The sequence below is a fragment of the Piliocolobus tephrosceles genome, chromosome 14, assembly GCF_002776525.5.
Source record: "Piliocolobus tephrosceles isolate RC106 chromosome 14, ASM277652v3, whole genome shotgun sequence".
Lineage (NCBI taxonomy): Eukaryota > Metazoa > Chordata > Mammalia > Primates > Cercopithecidae > Piliocolobus > Piliocolobus tephrosceles.
This window is the reverse complement of record NC_045447.1, coordinates 65,250,609-65,276,187: the sequence shown is the minus strand read 5'-3', so window position 1 is coordinate 65,276,187 and position 25,579 is coordinate 65,250,609. Positions and strand designations below refer to the sequence as shown.

The 25,579-nt window shown below is 32.9% G+C and overlaps 1 protein-coding gene across 4 annotated transcripts in view; it reads right to left on the bottom strand.

Annotated features, from left to right (window-relative positions):
- The window catches only part of ZDHHC21 (zinc finger DHHC-type palmitoyltransferase 21), a 74,065-nt gene that overhangs the window by 40,758 nt on the left and 7,728 nt on the right, over positions 1 to 25,579 (bottom strand). For 2 of the 4 annotated variants that reach the window (XR_002731800.3, XM_023213120.2), the window contains exons 3-7: positions 23,754 to 23,883; positions 17,868 to 18,066; positions 16,558 to 16,656; positions 10,331 to 10,442; positions 6,934 to 7,072 (exon numbers count right to left, since the gene is read on the bottom strand). Coding sequence is in view for 3 of the 4 variants with exons in the window: in XM_023213120.2 (XP_023068888.1) it covers positions 6,934 to 7,072; positions 10,331 to 10,442; positions 16,558 to 16,656; positions 17,868 to 18,021 (504 nt within the window). In the remaining variant the exon portion in view is untranslated. Of the gene's footprint in view, positions 1 to 6,933; positions 7,073 to 10,330; positions 10,443 to 16,557; positions 16,657 to 17,867; positions 18,067 to 19,305; positions 19,322 to 21,005; positions 21,113 to 23,753; positions 23,884 to 25,579 lie in introns of those variants that run through there. The other 2 variants (XM_023213121.3, XM_023213122.2) reach the window with 2 other exon arrangements.

The window sequence follows — 25,579 nt, the reverse complement described above, 5'->3', positions numbered from 1 at the left end:
AAAAAAAGTTTAATTTATCTCCATTTATTTAGAAAACAAAATTATTACTCAAGTTTCTGCAATTTTTCTAGATACACATTTTTTAAACTATTTGAGAATTTCGGGATTTTTTTAGTTACTATTTCTGAGGAAGACAGTAAATACTAATTCTTTTTAGGTTCATAGGTCTTTTTTTAGTGTAAGACTCAGAATATAAATCAGTATCTATAGCTTAAAAAATAAATCCTAAATTTGGGCATTGATTCATGATAAACTATAAATTCCTTATCTCCTGCACATCTTAGTCCTTACTTCCCTCAACAAAGGATAAATTCAAGTATTTCCTCAAAACTTCACATGGTAAAAACATATAAATCTTTGAATGCCCATAATAAAAGAATATTTTAAAAGATTAAGAAGAAATCTAAAAAGCATTAAGTTACTATAAAAAACAATGGGGCACTTGCAAGGAAATTAAAATAATCCAGCTCAGAAAGAGCTCTCCTGAAAACAGAAGGCGAAGAGAAGAGAGAAATGGAAGAAAATTAGGCTCCCAATCTGTTCATTTCCCAGAATTTGTGAACAACCTGCTTTCTCTCAACTGTCTTTACCATGAGCATGAGCATAACCCACAACGTACCAGTTTTCTACTGAATACAGGTTAAGTGCCATTACAGCAATGGTCAAAGTGCAACTCATTTTTTGTTGTTGTTGCTGTTAAATGAATAAACACTTTCGCCTTAAAAAAACAAGAAAAGAAAAACAAGAAAGTTAACACTTTCTTTTCCAACCCAGGCAATTCCATTCAGCTTTGGAATTTAAAGATGGGCTAGAAAAGATACTATGCTGCCACCTATCTACCTGAAATGGTAGAAAGAAAATGCAGACTACAGCTTTCGCTTCAGTCTGGATGACAGAAGAACACAGGGTCAAGGTCCACAGCATGCTTTCACTGCATCATTACTCCCACAAAAAAATATGTATAATAATCATTAACGTAATATCCAAAGATAGGTAGGGACTTTGGAGGATCTTATTCCATATCCTGAATAATAGAAAGAGTAATAAGATGAATGAATGAAATTCCTGATACTATCTTTATTCACACAGAGTTTTATACACATACACATAATCAAGAGCTTGATACAGATTTTTGTTCTAGAGAAAAATGAAAGAAACCCAGGAAAGGACTTGCAGAAAACACTGATGGGACAGTAATATTCCACCATAAAACATTATTTTTTTCAATGTCAGTGGTAATAATGGTGACTTTTGTTCTGAAATTATTTAAATTTTTTCTACCTTTATGAAAAACAAAGTAAATATAATTTACAAAAGAACTGTTGAAGTAAGAACATTATTTTATTATTTAGCTTTAAATAAGTTTGTTATACAGCTGGAATTTTACAATGGATTTGCCCTTAAAACCAATTATTCCAGTTAAAGTCTCAAGGCTTTTGTTGTTTTTTTGGCCCAGCAATGACTTCCTTCATCTCCCCATTTGGTTAATCTCTACCTCACCTATAAAGTCCACCATGAGTCTCATTCCCTACACTACAGCAGTTCTCAAACCTTATGGCCACAGAAGTTTTGCACTGCACAACTCCACAGGATACTATTTACATAGACTATGATGTGAGTGTTACCTCCTGGAGTTATGCAATTAGGCAGCAATGATTAAAATCACCTGGGAAGAAATTTTTTTAAACAAAATGTTATTGCCATTGACACCTATGAGAAATAGTTTGTATGGGACCAACCTTCACACCAAAAACACTATTAAAAATCAGATAAAATCCAATTAATTAATAAATACACAGCTGTTTGAAGACATTGGCAAATAGCCAAAGTCTCCAGAACTTATAGGGCCAAAATCTCAGAGAAAGTAGACAGGCATTAAGGTGATCCATATATTCTGCACTGCTTTTTTTTTTTTTTTTTTGAGATGGAGTCTCGCTCTGTCACCCAGGCTGGAGTTCAGTGGCCAGATCTCAGCTCACTGCAAGCTCCGCCTCCCGGGTTTACGCCATTCTCTTGCCTCAGCCTCCCGAGTAGCTGGGACTACAGGTGCCTGCCACCTCGCCTGGCTCGTTTTTTGTAGTTTTTTAGTAGAGACTCAGTTTCACCGTGTTAGCCAGGATGGTCTCGATCTCCTGACCTCGTGATCCACCCGTCTCGGCCTCACAAAGTGCTGGGATTACAGGCTTGAGCCACCGCGCCTGCCCTCTGCACTACTTTTTATCTGAAAGTACTTGTCAATTCACACTCAGTACTGAATGAAAAGCCAAGTAGAACTGGAGACTCAGAACATCCTGCAAAATCTCCAAGGCCAGGAAAACAGTAACTGTAGGGCACAATCCACAATAAACACCTCAGTTTTTCAGCTAAGATCCCGAAGGACTATACTATTAGAATAAAGGCAAATTGAAACTAGTCTTTCACAAAGACAAATCCAGCAATCAACATTCCTTACAAAGTACCAATAAACACAATAAACAGCATCTTCCCAAGAACTGCTATATTGAGACCACTGTTCTGTTATTTAGCATTAGAAATTCTTGTTATACAAACCCGATTGGATAAAAATGAGCCTTCTCTTATATCCTATCAAAAAAAAAAAAAACAAAAGAGTAAAGCAAATCTGAGGAAGGAACACATCAACCACATTTTCTACAATTTGTCATGCAAAATGCTCAGTATTCTGACTTAGGCATGTCAGAAGACAGGACCAAATATCTGGAAATTGAAAGGAAAAAAGAGTCAACAGAAACGAACCCACAAGGGGATCTCAAAATTAAAGTAATCAAACAGAGACATTAAAATAACTGTGATTAACATGTTCAAAAAAATAGATGACAAAATAGATGATTTCACCACAGAAATTATCAATGAAAGAAAGTAGCAAATGGAAATTCTAAAAGTGAAAAATATAATAACTGAATTAAGACTCTTTAGAAGGATTTAGAAGAAATTCTAAAAGTGAAAAATATAATAACTGAATTAAGACTCTTTAGAAGGATTTAAGGGTAGATTAGACATGGCAGAAGAGCTGATTAGTAAACCAGAGGATAAATTAATAGGAAATATCCAGAATGAAGCACAGAGAGGGGAATAAAAAAGTGAAGAAATAAATTTAGAACATATGCAGCACAATGAGACCTCATGTACATGTAAGTAGAATCCCAGAACTGCAGGAGAAAAAATTGAGCTGAGGTAATATTTGAAGTGATAAAGGCCAAGAAATTTCCAAAACTTAAGAATGACATCAGGCCACAGATTCAAAGTTACATAAACTCTCCAACAGAAAAAATGCAAAGAAAACAATACCAAAGCACATCATAGAATCACAGAATAACTGCTAAAATACAAAGACCAAAAGAAATCATAAAAGCAGCCAAAGAAACACACATTTCATTGGAGTAACAGTAAGACCAACAACTGACTATACAACAGACATGATGGAAACCATAAACAACGGAATAACATCTTTTAAAAACTAAACAAAAGTAACCACCAACCTGCAATTCTGTGCCAAACAATAAATCCTTCAAAAATGAAGGAGAAATAAAAACATCTTCAGAGAACCAACACTGAGAGAACTTGTTCCAACAGACTTGCAATAAAAGCAGAAAAAATAAGCCTAAAGGAGGCTCAGACATAAGGAGTACTAGAAAAAGCACCAATACATAGATAACTCAAAACAAATACTGACTATAGGTAACATATAACTTATATAAGAATATAACACATAATGTATATGCAACAATGATAAAGTCTTGTTACCATGTGATTTCTTTTCTGTATCTACTTTCTACCCCAAAACACAAAAAAATGATGATGACAGAGGGTGTTCCAAGGCCACTGCTTTCATTAGGTGCACAATGGTAAAGTACTAACTTATACTTCAAAAAAATCAGAATAATGTTTTCATTTTTGGGAAAACTATAAAAAGAATAAAAGAGAAAGCCACTAGAAATAGAAAATTGGAATTTTTTTATTAGAAATTCCAAAACAGGCAAGAAAAGGAGAAAAATGGGAACATAGAACAGATAAAGTCAAATAGTAAATAAATAGGAAGATGACAAAATACCAGTTACACTAAGTAAAAATTTACTAAATATTTCATATTAAAAGACAATTTTTTATCATCTGCTGTCTATAAGACACATGAGACATAGTAACCAAGAAAGGTTGAAAGTATTAAAGACAGAAAAAGATATACCATGAAAACACTAACTAAAAGACAACTGATAAAGTTAAACTAGTAACAGAAAAAAAATTTGAAGGCAAGAATCATTATTAAGAATAAAGAAGCATGTTTTATAACGATACAAGAGTCAATCCACCAAAAAGATGTAATGAAATTTGTATGTACCTGTAATATAGCTTCAAATTCTCAACTTCTAAATCAAGGAAATGACTCGAAGTCATTTCAATGTATATTGAGTAACTACTGAACTTGCTTCAGATCATTGGAATATTTAGAGCTACACAGATTATAAAATACTTTCTTCAAGTTTAGTTATAATTCTGGTCCTAGAATTTAGCTTTACTCTATTAAACTTAAGTAGGTTAGAACAGTGCTAATAAATATTCAATTTTATGTATTTAAATTCGTCTGTCTTTTCTTACAACGGGAAATATTGTGGTAAAGCTCTTCTCTCCATATACCTAATTTGATAATATATATGAATTACTTCGTTCATTGAGATAATATATCATAAACAAAACTAAAAATTACTTGATTACTCAAAAGGAAGCAAAATGATCCTGGAAATTTCATAACATAATCTCTCTGAGTTTTCATTTCATTACTGCTAATATGGTGGTAATTATACAAGTACCCCACTTGATACAACAAGGAAACTGTAAGACTTAGGCTAAGAGAACGATTTCTGCTCAGTACTACTAGACATAAATAACTCTGTCAGATCCCTAGAATTATTTATAATGTAGTGCTTCATTCCTAAAGTAGCTTTGTAACAACCAACATAATGATTTGATTTTCATTTGGTAAAATGCTAACATATTATTATGATTTTTATTTAAAAAAACACCTGCTTGCATCTACAATTGATTGCTCTAAGGAAAATCTGGTTTGACTTTTCAAAACCCACTTTTCACACTCACTTTTTATATACTTTCTTCCTGATATATTTAATCTTTTAACAAACATTTACTATGCTGCTGACCTTTTTCCAATATTTATTATGCATGTAAATATATACATATATGTAGCACATTCAGATATAACCTATAATCCATTTCTCCATTTTAAAAAATGGTGACTGCCTAATTGCCATTAATTTCTCCAGTTTCTACCTTTCGTTTGGAGAAGAAAATTAGTTTGTAATTTCAAACACCTTACTCCTTCATCATTTGATTACTGGAATTTCCTTAGTTGGTCATCAATCTTCCAGTAATAAATGCTTACTGTAAAACAGTCTCTAAAATTTTCACGAAAATTAATAGGCCAAAGAAAACTGTTTCCTCCCTCTGAGAGTTTTCACTAAAATCAAATGTAACATAAATTGAATGTCTATCACATACCAGCTAAGTTTACATATATTATTTCATTTAATCTCATTATTATTCACATTATAATGAGTATAGAAGAAAAGTACCACTCACAGAGGTTAAACAATGTGTCAAAACTCACTCATGTAATAAGAAAAAACAGGCTTTAATCCTAGGTATGTATAAAGACAAGATCTTTCCACTGCCAGAGGCTGGCCAAGTTACTGAAAAGAGCCAGACAGTTAATATTTTAGGCTTTACAGACCATACAGTTTCTGCCACAACTATTCAATTCTGCTGTTACAAAACAAAAGCAGCCATAGACAATATATAAACAAAAGAAAGTAGCTGTTTTCCAGTAAAACTTTTTCTTACCAAAAACAGGCAGAGGACTGAACTTAAACCAAGGCCCAGAGTTTGCCAATACTGCACTATATATACTACAATGCATTCATTACCTCTTCACCGTTCTTTGTTTTTCATTAACATCACTAAATTCTACTTCTCTGTTACTTAAAAAAATTACTACCTTAATCCTACTGAGGAATTTCATTTTAATGCTTTTCTTATTAGGCTCAACTATTTGAAACAGATTACTCTGGGGAATATGTACATTCTTTTACATGATCTAACTTTAATGCCAATTATATCAGAAATTTATCTACAAATAAGATGAAACATTTCTAAAACTATAGTACTAGCATGCATTATATTCTCAGTGGATAACTTTTTAAAGCATCCTGCAAATTCATGTTATCATTGCTGATGAAAGTCAGGGAGAAAAAAAGTTCTTTTTCTCAAGAACGTAACTGTTTGAGAACCTTTAAAAACTACATTCTGGGAGTTGAACAATGAGAACACTTGGACACGGGAAGGGGAACATCATACACCGGGCGGGGCCTGTTGTGGGGTGCGCAGAGGCAGGAGGGATAGCACTACGAGATATACCTAATGTAAATGACGAGTTAATGGGTGCAGTACACCAACATGGCACATGTATACATATGTAACAAATCTACACGTTGTGCACATGTACTCTAGAACTTAAAGTATAATAATAAAAAATAAAATAAAATCTGATGACATTATGCTAAAAAAAAAACATTCTACATTTTTATTCCTGAAAAGAAACAAGAACATTTCATCTTTTTCGTTATCATAGATATTTTTAAACCAAGACACATATATTGAAAGATTCAATGTGTTGCTTTCTAAAGAAAGCCACTCAACACTAATAAATAACCATAAATGAATTTCATGAAAAGGAAATGTCAGACTAGGGCCCACTTTCTCAATCCCAATATAGTTCAAAATTCACCAATTTGGGAGTTTTTTTTTTCGTTGTTTTGTTCCTAATCTTTTGTACTTAAAAGAACCACATGTTAATAATTGTATGCTACAACTGCTCTAATGTTAGTGGATATAAACATTTCTTACCAAATTACGCTTTTTTAGTGGAAGAAAATAGTAATAGTGGCAGAAAGAAAACATCAGTGCGTAGCAAGTAAGAAGTTCAGTGTAGAAACACAACTGCAGAAAGAGCCAATGATTATCTTCACCAACACAATTGTTAATCCTAAAGAAAAAAAATGAAAAAGAAACAATATTTTAAGTTCACCTCAGGATCAACAAGACTAAAATAAAAACAAATAATATCACATATGCTTGACTTCATGGAGATATGCTAAGGCCACTTGAAGGTAAAAACAAACTATACAAGGAAAAGTATAAATATACCATCTTACATTTGTAAAGCGCTTCACAAAGGAAGTCCACATATGTGATCCCCTTCAACTCATAACAACTCAGCGAGACAGGAAGAGCAGACGGTAGCTTCCTGTGTCACTGATATGGAACCAGGGCACAAAGGAGTTAAGCCAGAGGATATACAGTTAGAAGACATAGGGGCCAAGAGAGCAAGAACCCTGCTTCGCTATATATTGCTCTTCCTTTACAGCATTCTAGCTGTGGAAAGCAATCTGAATGCCCTGAAGTAAAACAGCTGAAACATACCACTCTGACATGACTGATAAGCATTCACAACTTTTTTTCATTTTAAAAATCTATCCCTGGTTGCTGAAAATAAAAATGTATTCAAAACTATTTACAAATACATAGAGCTATACTTCCACCAATACAACAGTGAACCCTAACTAGGAAAGAGGATTAATGTTACAATCAAAAATTTTCAAGGCTAGTTTAAGCTGAATATTTTATTGTTCCAAATTTATTGTATCCAAATTGTCAAAGTATCCTAAAATTCCAGCAAAAAACCCTAGTTCAAAACTACAAATGACTTTGCACAAATGTCTTCATTTCAAAATAGTATTATACTGTCAATGAAAAAGAAATGATGTAACAGGTTTCGGTCCTAACTTAAATCGCTCTTTTTAACTTGTCATTAAACCATTTTTTAAAGTCAAATATAGAACTGAACTGAAAAATCTTAGGTATTTCTTAGACTTAATTAAGAGTACATGTTTTGTAAACAAGAAAATCTACTGTGCTTTGTTATTTGCAAGCAGGATTATAAAAGAAGTGTGCTTATACACACTCAAAAATGCTCTTCAACAGCTGCTGATTGAAAGATGGCTTATCCTTGTTCTATCCTTCCTGTCCCCAGGAAGTTTGAGAAACAATGTCTATGATCACAGCATTCTTAACCAGAACAGCTTTAAGAAGCACTAAGGTACTCAATCCATATGAGTTCTTTTTGCAACATTTGAACTACTTAGAAAGAATGATCAAGCTGGGCGCGGTGACTCATGCCTGTAATTCCAGATTTTTGGGAGGCCGAGGGGGGCAGATCACCTGAGGTCGGGAATTTGAGACCAGCCTGGCCAACATGGTGAAACCCCATCGTTGCTAAAAATACGAAAATCAGCCGAGCATAATGGCATGTGCCTGTAATCCCAGCTACTCAGGAAGCTGAGGCAGGAGAATCACTTGAGACCAGGAGGCGGAGGTTGCAGTGAGGTGGAGGTTGAGATCGTGCCACTACACTCCAGCCTGGGCAACAGAGTAAGGCTCCATCTCAAACAAAAACAAACAAACAAAAAGATCAAAGCCAGAAATATAGAAAACCTTGAGGCGTTGTGAGAATTGACCTCCAAACCTAAAACTGTGCTAGGCAGCTAAGTAGTACAATTTCTGAAAACATCAAAAATTCTCCTTGCTTCCAATTTACTCTATACGTTTCCCTGTTCTCTGAACATTTCAGCAGCGCTCTATCAGGAAATTTAATCATAAAAATTCCTAAATCTCTTTAGGTCCCTTGTCTACCGTCCTTTCTGATCCTCCAATCCTTTGTACTTCCCCCTCACTGCGAACAACTTCTGAAAAGTTGACTAAAACTAGAAAGAGAAATCACCCCAAGGTTAGAATTAAGGTTAAATAGCACCTTATTTGGTCACCAATAAGTGAGTCTTTCCTAGTTGATTTTTTTTTCTATCTTAAACTGCTGCATTCGTTTGGAAAAAAGGCATCAATATCCACTTGTATCATGAACATCTGTATCTTAGTTAATAAGAAACACTACAATAAGAGGTGCTTAAAAACTGGGTTTTCTGTATTATTAGCAATTATCTGAATACATATTTCACCTAGCTTTCTAAAAATCTATTACTATTGTGACAGCAAACAGATCACTGAGCTTTAGAAGATTACTTGGGAATTAATCTGTTTAAATTCAAGGCACAGTTTTGAATATCAACTATATGTCATATACTATTCTATCTTGTTGACAGATTTAGAAATTTTTAAAATTTTTATGTAGTAACAAAGTGCTTTTATCGAAAATGCTCTTATTTTTTCCTGTTTCAGGAAATTATCTTCTATTTAAATAATGAGTCTATGCAAAACAACAAATTTCCACTGAAAGTTTGCTGATTAACTGTGCTATCAAAATAAGTTATCAAAAATAAGGAAAACTCTATAAACTAACATTAGAAAAAGCTAAACTCTACTTGAATCAATTTTAAATAAGTGCAATTACAAATTAAGAGGCTCACTATGTACATTTGCATATATGCATGTCTGTGTATACAAACATAAATACTACATACATGTATACAGATACATTTGTCAAATTCTACACTATACCAGTTTAAATATTTATACAGAGAGCCAATGCTAAGAAAACAGAATTAAATACAATATCTTGTTCACAGATTTTTGTGACAGCTTTAAAATGAGATACAATACAGAATTCACACAGCATTTGTTTTCAGAGAGTCTATTTCTCAACTGAACATTTTCTTTAAATATTACAAGAGAGCCCCCTATTGACCAAAACTGTTGACAGTTCTGCAGAATCAGCTAATTATCACTCACATACTTCCAACACGTACATAATGGTAGTAGCTATATCCAACACATAATGCTTAAAAAGCTTTAAGGGGTAAGGAAGAGGTTATCAGGGTGTCTGAAATGTTATTAATTAAACAAATAAAAAGGGAATACAAACATTCGGATGTATATGGTTTACAATTAGAAATAGCTACCATTTAAGTACATCTTACATGTCAGATATTTTATTACATGTTTTATATACATTGCCTCATTTAATACAACCACCTTTATCCTTTTGTATATTAGGTTGCATATTAATTCTTAGTTTTTTTGCTCAAATCTCTCCTTGTTAGCAAATATAGGATTTCTGTGGAAAAATGACATTGGGAGTTGATCAGTCATATAATCTAAATAACAATATCCTTATTAAGATATTGTAAAACTATATAACTTTAACATAACTTTTGTTTAAAGCTGCTAAGTTGTAAGATTTACATTTTATTACCCACCCCCCTTTTCTTTGCTAGAAGTGAATCACTCTTACCATGGACAGTGATGATCCATTCTCCTCACACAGTGGCCACAGCGGCTACAGTGATGGGAACGCTTTGGTCTCATCAGATTACACTTGTTACATAATTCCCAGAACTCCCTTTCTAGAGAAAGAAATTAAAATCCATTTAATGAAGGCAAGTGGGTAATGCTGAAATTTAGCAACAGTTGTTCAGAAGATTTTATAGGAAGACTTCAACATATAACTCTAAGAGATTTTTCTTCTTCTAAGCCTTTGGTGTAAACGTGTTTGCCATAAATATTGTGGTTCTATTCCATATATGTCTTATTTTGTGTGTTTCTAATTTAAAAGACTATAAAAACAAGACACTATTGTTACAGTCAAAGTAAGAGACAGAAAACAACGTATTTGGATCCCGGGTATACTGTGAGAATATAAGTAAAATCCAATGACAAAACCCTAAAGCCTAACCAAATTATTATACTACAACAATTTTATTTAAACAAATCGATTTCTAGAAATTTTATTTTTTGAAGGCTCTAAAGAAGAAATAATGCTGACCCTGGTTTCAGTTGATTAGTAAGTTGAAATCAATCCTATAAACTCATTTGAAAAACAGAGATGGCATTCCCCTCCACACACTTTCCCTAAATCATTTAATTTTTTAAAATATCAATAGATTCATTTAAGAGTGTATGCGACAGGTTAGAGAAGGATGTCATATGGGTTTGGGAGGTGTCAGAATAGTTTCAGTAGTTAAAAATGTTATAAGATGACTATTATTTTTAACGAAAATAAAACAGTTCTTCACAAAACACTGAAGTACCATCAAGTAACAATTTCCTCTAATCTGTAGGGAAATAGCACACAATTAAGTTCTGTGCAAAAAATACGAAGTTTGCATAAGAGAAAAGGCTTTTGTTTTCATTAAAAATTGTCCTAATCAGATCCATGAAAACTATGGAAGAGTCATCTTCCTAGAAAAGACAATTGCCTTTTTATACAAAAATGTACCTTTTAAATATGTTGGAATGGAATTTTACTTTTACAAAATTCTTTTAATTTTCATCATTCGTGTTTACACCATCCCATAACCTCATTAAAAGTATGGGCACAGTAAGATTAGCCTAATTCCTATATTCAGATTGAATATTACTATATGAAGAGTGGGACCCTAGCACATAGTAGGTAGTCACTAAATGCTTGCTGATGTATGAAAGTCTAAAATCAAAACATGAAAGATTCAAAATAAAAGTGAAAGATAATAGTAGACAGTATTCAATTTTCGAAAAAGATTCTCTATTTGAATTCCACTATTTTAGTTGAATGGTCAGGAGCAACATCAACATGCTAGGCTTTTATACAGTAAAGCGTTGGGAAAACATTCCCACTACAGATATTTCTGAAGAAACAAAGTATGAATAAAACCTACATCAAATTAATTGTTCCAATGACATGAAAGTTGAGAAATTATCTCTCATATGTGAAATCTCATTTTAAAAGAAAATCCTTTTTCATTTCTTACAGTTATTTTAATGAAAATAAATCATGCAAAAACAGCAATATTAAAGCTTGACATACAGTTAAACTAGTATTAGTTACCTCTAAGTGAACTAAAAACTCATTTAATATATAGCATATTACAATGTCACAAGCATATCATATCCCACTCCTCTGCTTAGATCAATGCTCCCAAACATCCCAGTGTTAAAACTTTGAATTCACACATTGCAAGGAATATAGACAGGAAGGAGGTTCTCTCCACAATCAACCGATTTTCATTAAAAGGCAATATAAAAACTTTGTTTTTATCAACCCCTTAAAACATAAACATGGTGTATTCATTATTGGTAATTTCTGAGAAATCAGCATATAATTCTTCATTTTATATCTAAAATGTATTCTCAGAAAAAAGGAGAGCACTTGGCTACAGTTAGAGATAGCCTATAATTCTTAATCTAGACCACAGATACAAACTACAGTCTGCAGGCAAATCCAGTCTACCACATGTTTCTGTATGACCTATGAGCTAAGAATAATTTTTACAATTTTAAACTATTGAAAATAACAATTTGTGACATGTAAAAATCATATAAAATTCTAATTTCTGTGTCCATAAAGTTTGATGTACCCATCATTTACATATTGTCTATGGCTGCTTTTGTGTTTCAATGGCAGAGCTGACGAGTTGTGATAGAGACTGTACGGCCCATAAAGCTGAAAATGTTTACTACAGGCCTTTATAGTAAAAAATAATTTATTTGCTAATCTATGGTCTGGACCATAAATTGATTTAAAGAAAGAATTTGAGTCATTCCTTTGATAACATGAAGATACCACGTAAGTATCTAAAATGAGAAATACCTGTAAAAACTCACAGTTTTACATATCTATATGAGCACATACATCTCTATATACTTAGGGAAGAAATGAGAAATCACTACTGTACAAAATCTAGAAATTTAATTGATCATCTAGAAGGTGCTTCTGGCTTGTGTAGCAAGAAAAAAAAATCCATCCATCTTAACATACCCTACATATCTCTAAAGCCTTTCTTAGTCATTTCCCTTTCCTTTCTTTACTCATGTCCACATAGGATCTTGGTGACTGATACATTCTGATGTCTGATGATTTTTGTACTAGCCATGTAATAATATTTTTAAAAAGCCTATGAGAAAAAGAATTCAACTGAAAATTTATGATAGCTTTAGAAAAATTAAAAGCTAACAGATACATTTTTAAGGGAGAGAAAAATCAAAATACAAAACAAAACCAAAAAAAAGGCAAACTCCATAAATGACTGAGGCTGTTTAATGTGAATAAATACATCATTTTGTTTAACCTGGAGATTTATTAATGTTGTAAATGCTTGAATGAATATAATGCAATGCTTGGTTTGTTTAACCCTCAGAAAGGAAGGAATCACCCTCTACTTGAGTCTTTTAAAAGACTCACCTTTTAAGGGACCCTCACTCAATTAATATATTTAAAATCACTAAGTAATGCTTTGAGAAGAAAAACATTACTTGAAATAAGCTAAATCAACACAAAGTTTGGGTCCTAACAGAGATTCCCTGACAAGAATCAGTTGTCAATGTAGGAAATAAATGTCAATAAGTCTCTCACAGATCACCTTTAAAAAGCAATATAAGAGGGAGGATAACACTAAAAACTGTGAGTGAATACATGACCCTGATCACTGAATACAGGCATCCTTACAGCTTGGGGTAAATTTTCCAGAGACTACATCAAAACACGACACATTTTTTTTTAACTTGAAAGAATTTCCTCTGTAATGCTATGTAAAAAAAAAAAAAAAAAAAAGGCTCTAGTAATGACAAAACCACATGTCAAACATGCAAGTGAAAAACTTGATTAAAATGTTCTGAAGTTGATTGCGGTGATGGTTATGCAACTGTGGGTATACTAAAACCCATAGAATTGTACACTCTAACTGGATAAATTATACAGCATGTAAATTATATTCAGTAAAACATTTTTAAACATAGTTAAGAACTTGAACAAAATTTCATAAAATATGGAAGTGATAAAAACATTTTTAACTGAAGGTGTTCATTTTATATTTTATTTCAAATACACATGTGAACAACTCAAGTAATATAAACAAACGTAACAATTTCATTTGACTGTTTCATCTACATGCTCAAAAGTTTATAAAGTCAAATTCTGGGAATCTTTTCATGAGAAAATGGAACATTTCCTTATATTCAAATTGCCTCATATTTAGTAAGTCACATATATACTAAAGTCATTGTGTTTCAAAAAAGCAGAAAGGCATGTAAAATATTTCAGAGTAATTCAATAAAAAAAATAGTTAAAATCACCAAAGTATTAGGGCTTTAAGTTCCCTCTTCTGAAGAATTCAGTTATATGAAATTGCTCAACCTTTAAACATTCCTGAATAAATGTCACTCTTCTATAGTTTCAACTCTCTAGGCATTCAATATTATTTTTCACTGTTAAAATTTTGTAATGTTTTTTTACTAAATTAAAATAATATTTACAAAAGAATCAGGTAACCAGCACCAAAAAGTAAATGATGACTTAAGTTTTCCCCAGATTCATAACAAAGGTGAATAAAAAGCTAAAATTATCAATCTGTATATAGATCCATGGTAATAAGATGACACAGACAAGGTTCTGGGTCTCTGGGCTGGATCTCACACCAACAACCAGCTGTTTAATCCAGGAAGGACAATCTATGCTCCTGACCACCCAGCCTACCTACCTCATACAATTACCATGAGGATCATACGATATGCGACATTTTTAGAAAAAGACTTTGGAGAAACATTAATATATGACAAGTAAGTGTATTTTTGTCAGTGGCGTGAATGGGAAGTTTTTTGAATTCAGGGAAGAAAAATAGGCCACATGTCAGCTGAGACAAGATGTAAAGCAGACATCCAAACAGTCAGCAAGATGCCAGGGTGTCCTACATCACTACAGTCTAGACATTAAAGATAACAGAGTTGTTACATGTAGACTCAATTAATCAATTAGGCCTAACGATATAAATTTTGGGGCATATACAACATTCTTAACATTTTAAATTAAGTTTCCAGTGTCTTTTTTTAATCACAAAATTTCTTATAAAAATTGGGATTCCCTGTATTCTGAGAATTTTAAGATCTAACAGTCTAATTGCATGACAATTTTACTGTAGCTGAGTAGAGACAACTATTTTCAGATAAGGTATGAAATTTTTAATATGAAATACTTGCTATATGGCCCCTCTCATTGATTTGCAGTGTCTGGAACATCTAGGCATTTGAGTCTTTCACCACCGCAAACTAAAGAGTTCATCAGAAACAGGTCTTCAAGTTAGAAAATACCTGTTTCTTTGATTTTCATGGGCCACTGGATTTTCAAGTTCAAGTAGATAACACATGTATACAATATTTTAGAGAGTTTTAGCTAAGCCAGGTGGGAAGAAAAGTGATTTTATACAGATTGCAGAGTTGCCACCCTCCCTGCTCCTGTCCCACTGCAAAACACATATACATACACAAACTTCTAATGACAGTCCTACTGCCTCTATACATTAATAAAAACTTAATATTTAATGTAGTATTCAAAACCTTCTACAGTTATATAAACATCAGTGTAATATTCCCATTGAATCTCTGAATTTTCAAGGCCAACTAAGCCTCTAAATGATGGGTATCGAAAAACAATAATGAGAATTTAAGGGAGACTTTCTAAGTAACTTGTCACTTAATCTAATTTCCTAAGAAATTACTGCATTAGTTCCCAAACTGTGCTACACACTGGAAGCACCTAGGATCTTTCAAAAATACTGGCACCTGGTTCCTATGCCTCAGACATTCTGATTTAACGAAATGGGTTGTGACCTGGACATTGAGATTTTTTGAAGTTCCCCAGGTGGATTCTAATGTGCAGCAAGTTGGAAACCACTAAATTACTATAAAAGTATTTTGGTTCTGCAATGTACTACACAGGCATATAAATTTCTTACTAGAAGAAAGTTCAGAGAGTTTTCATAGCTTATATAGCAAATAATCAAAGAGTGAGCCTCAGGAATGAAAATAAATAAGGCTGTACAATATATACCCGGTATATAATACAACAAGCAATACATTTTTAATTCATTTTTGAGATTTGAATGGTCATTATGCAATAGAGTAATCAAAAATCACCTTCGACTGAAACTAGAATAAATGCTTGCCATTTTTCACTGAATTGTTAGAACTTGGAAAAATAGACAATAGTATTCTTAATACTACAAGTATTTATTCTAAGCAATATTGTCTTTATAACATAACGTAAGTGGCACCATCAAGAAAACTCCTTTATAAAATTAAAATATAACTTCTCAGATAATCATGTATCATTCAACAACTATGTACTGAGCATCTTAAATGACAGAGACTCTTCTGGATATGAGGGATACAGCAGTGAGTAAATGAAGAAAACAAAAACAAAAAATCTATACTCTCACAGAGCTTATGGAGATCTAGAATGGGAGGAGGAAGACAAACAAACAAGTAAACTGAAAAGGAAGACAAGAAATGGGGTGTGGTGAAATTGCAGGGGTGCAGGGGGAGCAGGGTTGCAATTTTAAGTAGGGAAGTTTGGAAAAGACACATGCAAGCAAAGACTTCAAAGCGGTGTTAGATGACATACATAACCAATACATATTAAAGGCAATAAAATATGTAAATAAAGACAGTAATTCTGGCATCAGCAAACCTGATGAATCCAGAGTACCATACCTCCATGTGGGATCTTGGGGTTCTCAGGGAGTCTTCCTGGATCAGTTATTGAGGCCCTCACTAAGGCAACCAGACAGAATATGGCAATGCCATAGAATACTTTAAAATAAATAAATTAAAGAAATTAGTTACTTATCCTTCAAAACGTTTTATCAACAATCATAATTAAAGTTTAAAATGTGTATTTTAATAAACACCATCAGGAGAAAAATTTTCAAAAGATTAAAAAATAAATAATTTAACTCACCAAAGAATACTGTCAGGAGGACTATCTTAAATAGTACTAATTTTAATTATTATTTTACATTATAATAACTCAAACTTCTTATAAATCAGATCCCTTAACAGGGACTTCCTATTAGTAATGGCATAAATGAATGGGCTCACTTTTAATTACTACATGTTCTATTTTTGAAAGGATCAAAATACCAACAATTAAACTTTTTTATTAACTGGGTATCTTCAATATTACTCTGATTTAGTGAAGTTCAACTGTCCCTTTTGATGGATCTTAAAACAATTAATTTGAGAACTAAGACTTAGAAACGTTTTAATTTTAAAATTAATAACCAGAAAACAAAAATAGTAAGGGAAAATAGATTTGGCCACCATAATTCTACATTTTTAAATTAGTAAGAATAGAGGAATTCAGTTGGGGGATTAAAAAAACACTGTACATGTAAAAGGAACAGTCTGAGTGCTCGATCTAGGACTGACTGCATAGCACTGGTCAGTTTTATCATACATATAACATTTCCCATGGTTCGTGTGAGGTCAGACTGAGGTAATGGGCATGAAAACTGTAAATGCCATGTACATGTAAAACATATAATTTCAATTTATTTTAATCATAAGCAAGCCATCACTAATTGGCTAATAACTATCCAGAAGTTCTAAGTGTTATCATAATCAACCTCACAACCAACACTTTTCTTATGAAATTCTTACTTCTCAGTAACATATACTATCTCTATTCTTAAAACGACTACATTTGTAATTAGGTACAAAACAGCAATATTGAAAATACAGAGAGACATGCAAGTTATCACTACTGTGTCAGTTTTCTATTTTTAACAAAACGGTCTTCACGTACTTGGCAGTTAAAAATGGAGATATCACTTTTATTTAACTGCAAATCTATAAAGGCCATTATTTCTGTAAGTTCATAAATTAGTAAATAACTGAATATTGACAGCACTGCTAAAATACTAAATATATTAAAAGGAAAGTTATCATAGTGACACTACACTCCAAAAACGTTTACAGTGAGAAAAATAATTATACAAGAAAATAAAGATCAAGAAACTTACTTATTATTAATATGCCTGGAATATGTCCTTCTTCATAGTGAGGAAAGAGGACAATTTTGGGAATTAAAACAAAATTGTATAACCAAACAAAGACAATCAAACCCATGCAGCACCAACCATGTGGGTCAACAACAAAGTGAATCCGGAGACCCATTTTGCAGTCTTATAACTGCCTGCTAACCCACAAGGAGGGATGATCCTAAGGAGAAGGAACAAAGAAAACAATTACTTACATAGAAAAATTTGACTAAAAACTGTATTTCTGGCAAAACTTCTATAAAATGACATTGAGTTTTCTTTGCATATTTGATATTTTCTTTCTATAGTTGATATATTTATTGATACTTCTCTGTACATATATTTTTACAATAAATACTTGGGAAAACAAACAGAAGTTTCAGGATATTCAAATTTTACCATAAGCTTCAAATAATTTCAATGTTTCATTATGAATTGCTATCACGGGTATAAACTGGAATCATCTACTGAATTTAAAACACAAGTTTGTCCTAAACCCAGTCCTTGCCACAATGAGTTGAACTTCCTGTGTAAACCCAAAAGAAATGAATCCACATGTCCACCAAAAGATTACATACAAAAATTTTTAGTAGCTTTAATCAGAAGACTGATGGTCACACAAGTCAAAATGGTGGTTATCTTGTGGTGACAGGGGTGTATGTTAACTGAAAAGGAACATGAGAGAACCTTTGAGGGGTTTGAAAATGTTCCATATCTTGACCTGGGTGGTACTTTATGGTTATATACATATGTAAACATTCACTGAGCTGTATACTTCAGAACTGTGCACTTTAGTTTAATTTTAAACTATAATAAAGCACTTTTTAAGGATTTTGAAAAATGACAAAAAATGAAAATTACAAATTGTCAAAAATACTAAAATTCATAGAATGAAGCCCAGCAAATCTCATGATGATCAATTCAAGACTCCTGTTTAAATGAGGCTTTTCTTAGTTGAGTGTTAACAATATGCTAACAGATCTCTCAATGAGACACTTAAGGAATTAAAATACTTCTATATATATATATATAGAATATATAGAATATATAGAAGTACCAAAAAAGTGACTTAAAATACAACCATACTTTGGTAGATATAACTTCCAAGGCTGAAATAATAAATTGTTGCATAAAGCCTAGAGGGCACCTTTTACATAAAATGTAATGGTATAATAATAAACTAGGACAATGGTTCTCTAGCCTGTAAGAAAACCAAAAACACCTGGGGAGCTTTTTAAACATACATATGCCCAGACCCCATTCTACATCTACTGAATCATAATTCTTCATAAAGCTCAAAAAGCGATAAAATGTTGTAAAATGCTCTGCAAGAGTCTGATAACAGCTGACTGGTGTCTACGAACCACTGACCCATGAGCTTCACAAACACTTCAATGTTACCACAATGAGTTGAACTTACTTAGTTCAACAAATATTCGCTGAGCCTCCACTACACACCCATTACTTGCTAAACACTGCAGACACAATGATGAAGAAGACATGGTCTTTGCTTAAAACAGTCTAATGGGAAAAAGAATCAGAAAAAAGGCTTAATATGGTAAGTTCCAGATTTGCGGACAAAATGTTAATAGGGGCACAGAAGATGGGACTAGATAAACTAAGACTTCCTATAAGAGATGAAACCTGAATTCAGTCTTAGAAGGTTAGTAAAAGTTATCCAAGCAATGAAAAGTGACAACAATACTGCAAACAGAAGGAATAGCAAGAGCAAGAGTAGAAACTGTGGGAGGTATTACAACCTGCCATCACAAATCATAAAGCTTTCTGTGGAGAGTGAGTGCTAAGAAATACGGGCCTATATCATGAAGGACATAAAGATGCCATGTTAGAATGCTAAGACTGAATTCTTTGGCAATAGAAAGCTATTGAAGCAGAGGATTAACATGATGAAATGTGTACTGTGAATAAATTACTGAAGCTCTGGTGTAAATGATAAAACTAAAGACAGAGATCCATTAGGCTAAGAGAAGGCAAAAGCCAAAATTAGGTTTGCAGAAAGGAGCAATTGTTAGAATCAAACCAGTCTGACTTTCTGGTTGATCAGATATTAGGGGTTACAGAGGAAAGTGTCAAGGGTGGACTCCCAGATTTTCAGCCTATATCCCAGTCTACTTCATTCTAAGAACAACTCATAATCAATTGAAAAGCCTCAGGGTACCATCCCTTAGAGGCCTTGCCAATGTTCTTCAAGCTATAAAGCTACTGAAACAAAGAAAAAGACACTAAGGAATATTTAATTTTAAAGGAATATCCCCGTTTTCTCATCCCCAGATCCTGCAAATATTGGGCCAGCAGGAAAAAAAAAAAAAAAAAAAAAAAGAACCCAAATGCAATACCACTCAATGGTTTAAATCAGATATATTCTAACTTGTGTATGAATTCTAAAATAGAAATAGTGCCTAGGCCACTAAACTAATAAAAGTTTCATTTATTTATCTTTTAATTTAAAAATCAAAAGACAGATTGGTATCATTAACATGAAGAAAGTCAGGATAAAGCATGCTATTTAATTTGCTAAGAATCATTTTAATAAAGGAATTTCAAATACAAATGGTAAGCTATCTACACAGTCAAAAAGAGAAACATTCAAGACAATGTTAATTTTTTAGTCTTGCCAACTATCAAGTGCTAAAAGAAATGACAAGTGCTCTTTCAACATGTTCAGTATTATTAATTTTATGTACCTTTCTTTCTTTAATGTTTCAGTTCTATTCAAGACTAAAAACAGAACATGAATTTAAGTACATATGAGAGTAACTTCATTACTTATTTCCAAATTTAGTAACTTTAGAAACAGAAAAGTACATGATCTAGCAAAACAAGTGGTAAAATTATCAAATATTCATTTTTGAACTCCATTTTTATTTTCCTCTACTAGAGAACAACAAATTTTTCTTTATCACTAGAAGAGATCTCTCACAACAAAAAAAAAAAATTACAAAGTGAAAAGTATAGTTTAAAATATATCCATTTTTCCTGGACGTAAACACACATAGATGACAATCTCTAAAAGAGCAAGCATCCCTAAGGAAAAGTGAGCACAGGATAGAAAAATACAACAACAAACAAATAAGATGTTTAATATATTTTTAAAAATACCTGACTGGTAAAACTTAGCTCCACATAATCCTCTCAATTGGGTTGCAGAACACAAAACAGTGATCTTCCAAGTGCTCCAAATCAGATGACAAACCACAAATGCGTAACTGGAAGAGGTGCAAGATCATCTCTCCACTCAATTAATATCTACCAGGCGTGGCTTATGGCTAAAGAGAAACTATTACACATTCTGAGCAATGACCAAACTGAACACAATGCTGTTACTCGGTCTTAAGGACAGCATTCATAAAATACTTTCATTAGCGGGAGATTCCAACATACTAATTTGTATATTAAATGGTGAGCTCATAACTCAAAACTCTAATTAAGTAACTAGTGGATATACCAGTACTTCTACTTTTTTTAAGATTGCTATCTGGTAACTATAGTCGACTACAGGGACTAAATGATGTAAATTACTACAGCACAAACTTTAAAAACAATTATAATTTCACTCTAATAAACCAGACTGAGTAAATATTTATAATGTTCAACTTATTCCAGTGGAATACTACCATTTTTTGCCTTTTCAGGCAACTTTATTTCACCACATATTCTCCTCAAGAAAAATACTCAAGTCACCATGAAAATGACAGAAAACTATTATTGGACAGAAAACTGTAACATCAAGATGCAGATTTTAGAAAATCATAAAAATTAGCCAAAATAATTACCAACAAATATATCCAAACACATATGTCTATGCTTACAGTTTTATATGACTCTTCACCTCAGCCTAAGTGGTCTTGTTACCATTGTTCGACGATATTCCATCACTCATTCCTCCTGTCTGAAACGACCCTACCATTCTGCTTACTCCATCTAAATTCAACTCAGACTTCAAGGGCAATTTGAATCTCATTCTCCATTTGAAATTTTTCCTGGCACTTCAGTTCACAATGATTTATCTTTTTCTTCTAAATTTCATTAAAAGGAAAAGTATTAGAATAGCAAGTGGTTTTATATTCTTGGAAGAAGGAAGGCCTTCACAATGAAGACCCATCAGCCATGTTGACCAGATAAAAATTAACACATCTGAAGCCCAAAACACACGAAAAGCAAAGATAAAAGATAAAGCATTCCTGGAAAAAATACAACACATGACTGACAAGAGGCATACAATGTAAATATATAAAGAAGCAATTCACAAAGGGAAAGAAATCCAATGGCTAATCATTACCGATTAGGAAAATGTGAAATAAATAACAAGGTACATTTTTCATGTATTGTACTGAAAAACTTTTAGAAAGATGATATCCAATGTTAAGAGGGCACAGAAAAAAGGACACTCTCATACATTACTGGTGGGCATGTAAACTGATACAATCATCTTGGGAGGGCAATTTGGCAGTATGTATCAAAAAGTAAAACCCTTTTACCCAGCAGTTTTATTTTTACTGTTACCTACAAAAGTACTCCTGAGACTGTATATACACATACGAGTATGTACAAGGATAGAGCACTTTCTGTAATCATCAAAGCATGGCACAATCTAAATGTCCATGTAGAGAAAAGGGAATGATCAAATAAATTCTAATACACCCATAGTGTAAACTATTTCCAAGCTATTGCAATTTTTTTTAAAGGCAGAAAAGAAGGCAGATTTAGATCTGCATATAACTACCCACAACATACTGCTGAGTGAATAAAGCAAGTGACATAGACAAAATCCATTAGGAGTGGAGAGGGAACAGACCTTAACTGGCTTTCTGGAAAGAGACAGGGATAGAGACAGACCAGAAACAGGCATGAGGGAACTCTCTGTGGTGCAAATAAGTATGTTTCTATTGATAATGGAGTCTGAGTTACAAAGATGTATGAATTTGTCAAAACTCAGCAAATGTACACTTAAGATTGTTGCACGTCAGGTATGTAAATTTACCTTTAAGAAACTGTAAACCAATACTGAGCCCTAATTAACAATATGTATACTGAATTATGTAGAGGGAAAGCATACTGATGTCTGCAATTTACTTTGAAATGAATCCCCCAAATTAATAACAAAGTGGATAGAAAGATACATGAACATGTGCTGAAATTTGTTACAATGTTTTTTAGGAATCTAAATGATAAGTATTCAGATGTTACACAATAAAATTCAATGCTTCTGTTGGAAATTTTTCAAAATTAAGTGTTGGAGGAAGCAAATTATACAATAGTTTATATAACATTTTTGTTAGAAAAAATATGTGTGTATGTGCATAAGTAATTTCTGCACAAGTGCAGGAAAAAAAGACTGCAAGAAATCAGACCAACCAAACTGTTCTCAATGGGCTGAGAAAGGAGTAGTGAGAAGGAAGGCTTTCAAATATTTACGTGTTCTTCTAAGTTTATCAACAACTATGTACTTCTAAATTCTTTTCAAATAAAGATAACCTAAGAGACACTAAACTTACAAACAAAATGTTTAACTTAGGCCTCTTTGTCACTATATATTATCTTTATAGTAAATGCTTTTAAAATTATTACTTTTAAAAATGAAGTACGGAAGGATTTGCTGTAAAGCCATGTAACACTTACGGTAAGATGTTTCCCAAACTTATTATTTACAGATTATTTTTCTCTACGGAAAAAGTCTTATTTAAGAAAACAGATTTGGTTAAAACTTAGTATAAAAACTTTTAAATAAACATAAAGTAACCACATTTGCTAACTGACAATTAAGTGCATCTAAGCATAAGACTCCAAGGATACCATGGCACATAATTCAAAAATATATCATCATGTAAAATCAAAAAGCAAACTTACCACTTGCAAATTCACTGAGGTGTGCTGTAATTTTTCTGGCACCAGCATTTAGACATTTTCTTTTGATTCATTTTTTTCAATGATATGCCACCAAACAGATCTCTCTTCAATAACAGTTTTCCATGAGGATCTGTTAATGGTTTAAGAAACAATGATTTCTCACAAAGATGAAAACGATAAGCAACTAAATATTCTAACTGTGAAAATGCCAATTACAAATGTCTTAAATTTAGAAATAACAACAAAAAAATTCAACTCCATTTGATTCTGTGCTTTCATATCCCACCCATCCCTTCAGAATTTGCATTTGGTTACCATTATACATGAGAGTCTCTCTTTCAAAATCACCCACTTCCCATAAAATCAAATAAGCATTGTATGTTCAGTATTTGGGCTCCAGTACACACTTCCTTGGCCACAAATCACAAAATAACAATAGATTCTGCTAGAAGTATATAATCACAATTCATAAACAAAGATAAACAGCTTAAAATGGAAGTTTTAATTTAAAATGTTTTAAGACAGTTAATCCTCCTGTAATGAAACCATTAAGAGAGTCAAACATAAGTCAGTTTCTACAATTCAGGCTTAAAAATATATACTGTAAAGTCCTGTATATAACATATACTGATGCACTACTTTATTAACTCAATCAACATTTAACTACTATACACACTATGCTTTAACACAGGGTATACATGAAAAAGAGAGACTCTATCTTCAATGGAAGCAGACTAGCAAACAGACTAGACCAGTAAGACAAGTTAAGAAAGAGGGCAAGGGGACAAGACTGTTACCTCATATGGTAAGGATATTGGTTCATAGGTCATATTACAAAATTTATTTCTTAGGGTACATAGCCATCAGGAAAAGATTCCTGAAGACAACAAACCCTGTAAGTTAGCTAGATGAAGAATGGAGACTCTTCAGACCAAGACAACAGAAAAAGCAAAGGCATAAAAGCAGGCAAAGGAAATCTGAGTAAACTGAAATAACAAGAATCACTGCATATAGAATGGGGTAAGATGTTCATCCTTTTGACCACAACCAACTCTAATAAATTTTATAACATTACTAGTACACACAGATATATATGAATAACTAAAAAAGTTTAATGAAGTGATTAAACTTCATTAAACTTACTACATATGACACACGCTGATATTGCTATTCTATTTTTTCTTTTTTTTTTTTTTTTTTAGACTGGGTCTGACTATGTTGCCCATGCTGGAGTGCAGTGGCTATTCCCAGGTGCAATCATAGCACACTGGGCTCAAGCAATCCTCCTGCTTCAGTCTCCTGGGCCGCTGGCACTACAGTTGGGTACCACTGCAACCTATTTATTTTACTTAAATAAAAATGTATAATACTGGTCATAGCCTACTAAACTGATTTCATGACCCACAGGTAGATCCTCAGATTGAAAAACACTGTTAAACCATGCCAATGAGTTTGGATTTCACCTTGAACACAGTGGAAAACCACTGAGGGATTTTAGGCAGTAAAACGCCATGATCAAATTTGCATTTCAGAAGAACAGACATAATCTGAGGGCTGAATTTTGGTGGACTGATAAAGCACTGAGATTGAATACATGCAACCAGGTAGACTGACTGTTAACCCGGCAAGAAATGATGAGGGCACATGGGGTAAGCACCCCAAAAATGGTAACTGATAAGGGGAATGGTGTGGGTGTGTGTGTGTGCGTTTAAGTGGGTGGGGTAGTGACACTTAAGACAGGAGGCATACTGAAAAAGGGCAGATCTGGGAGAACTTAAATAAATAAAACTGATAGGACTTAGTAATCAATTGGGAGCAGAGGGCAG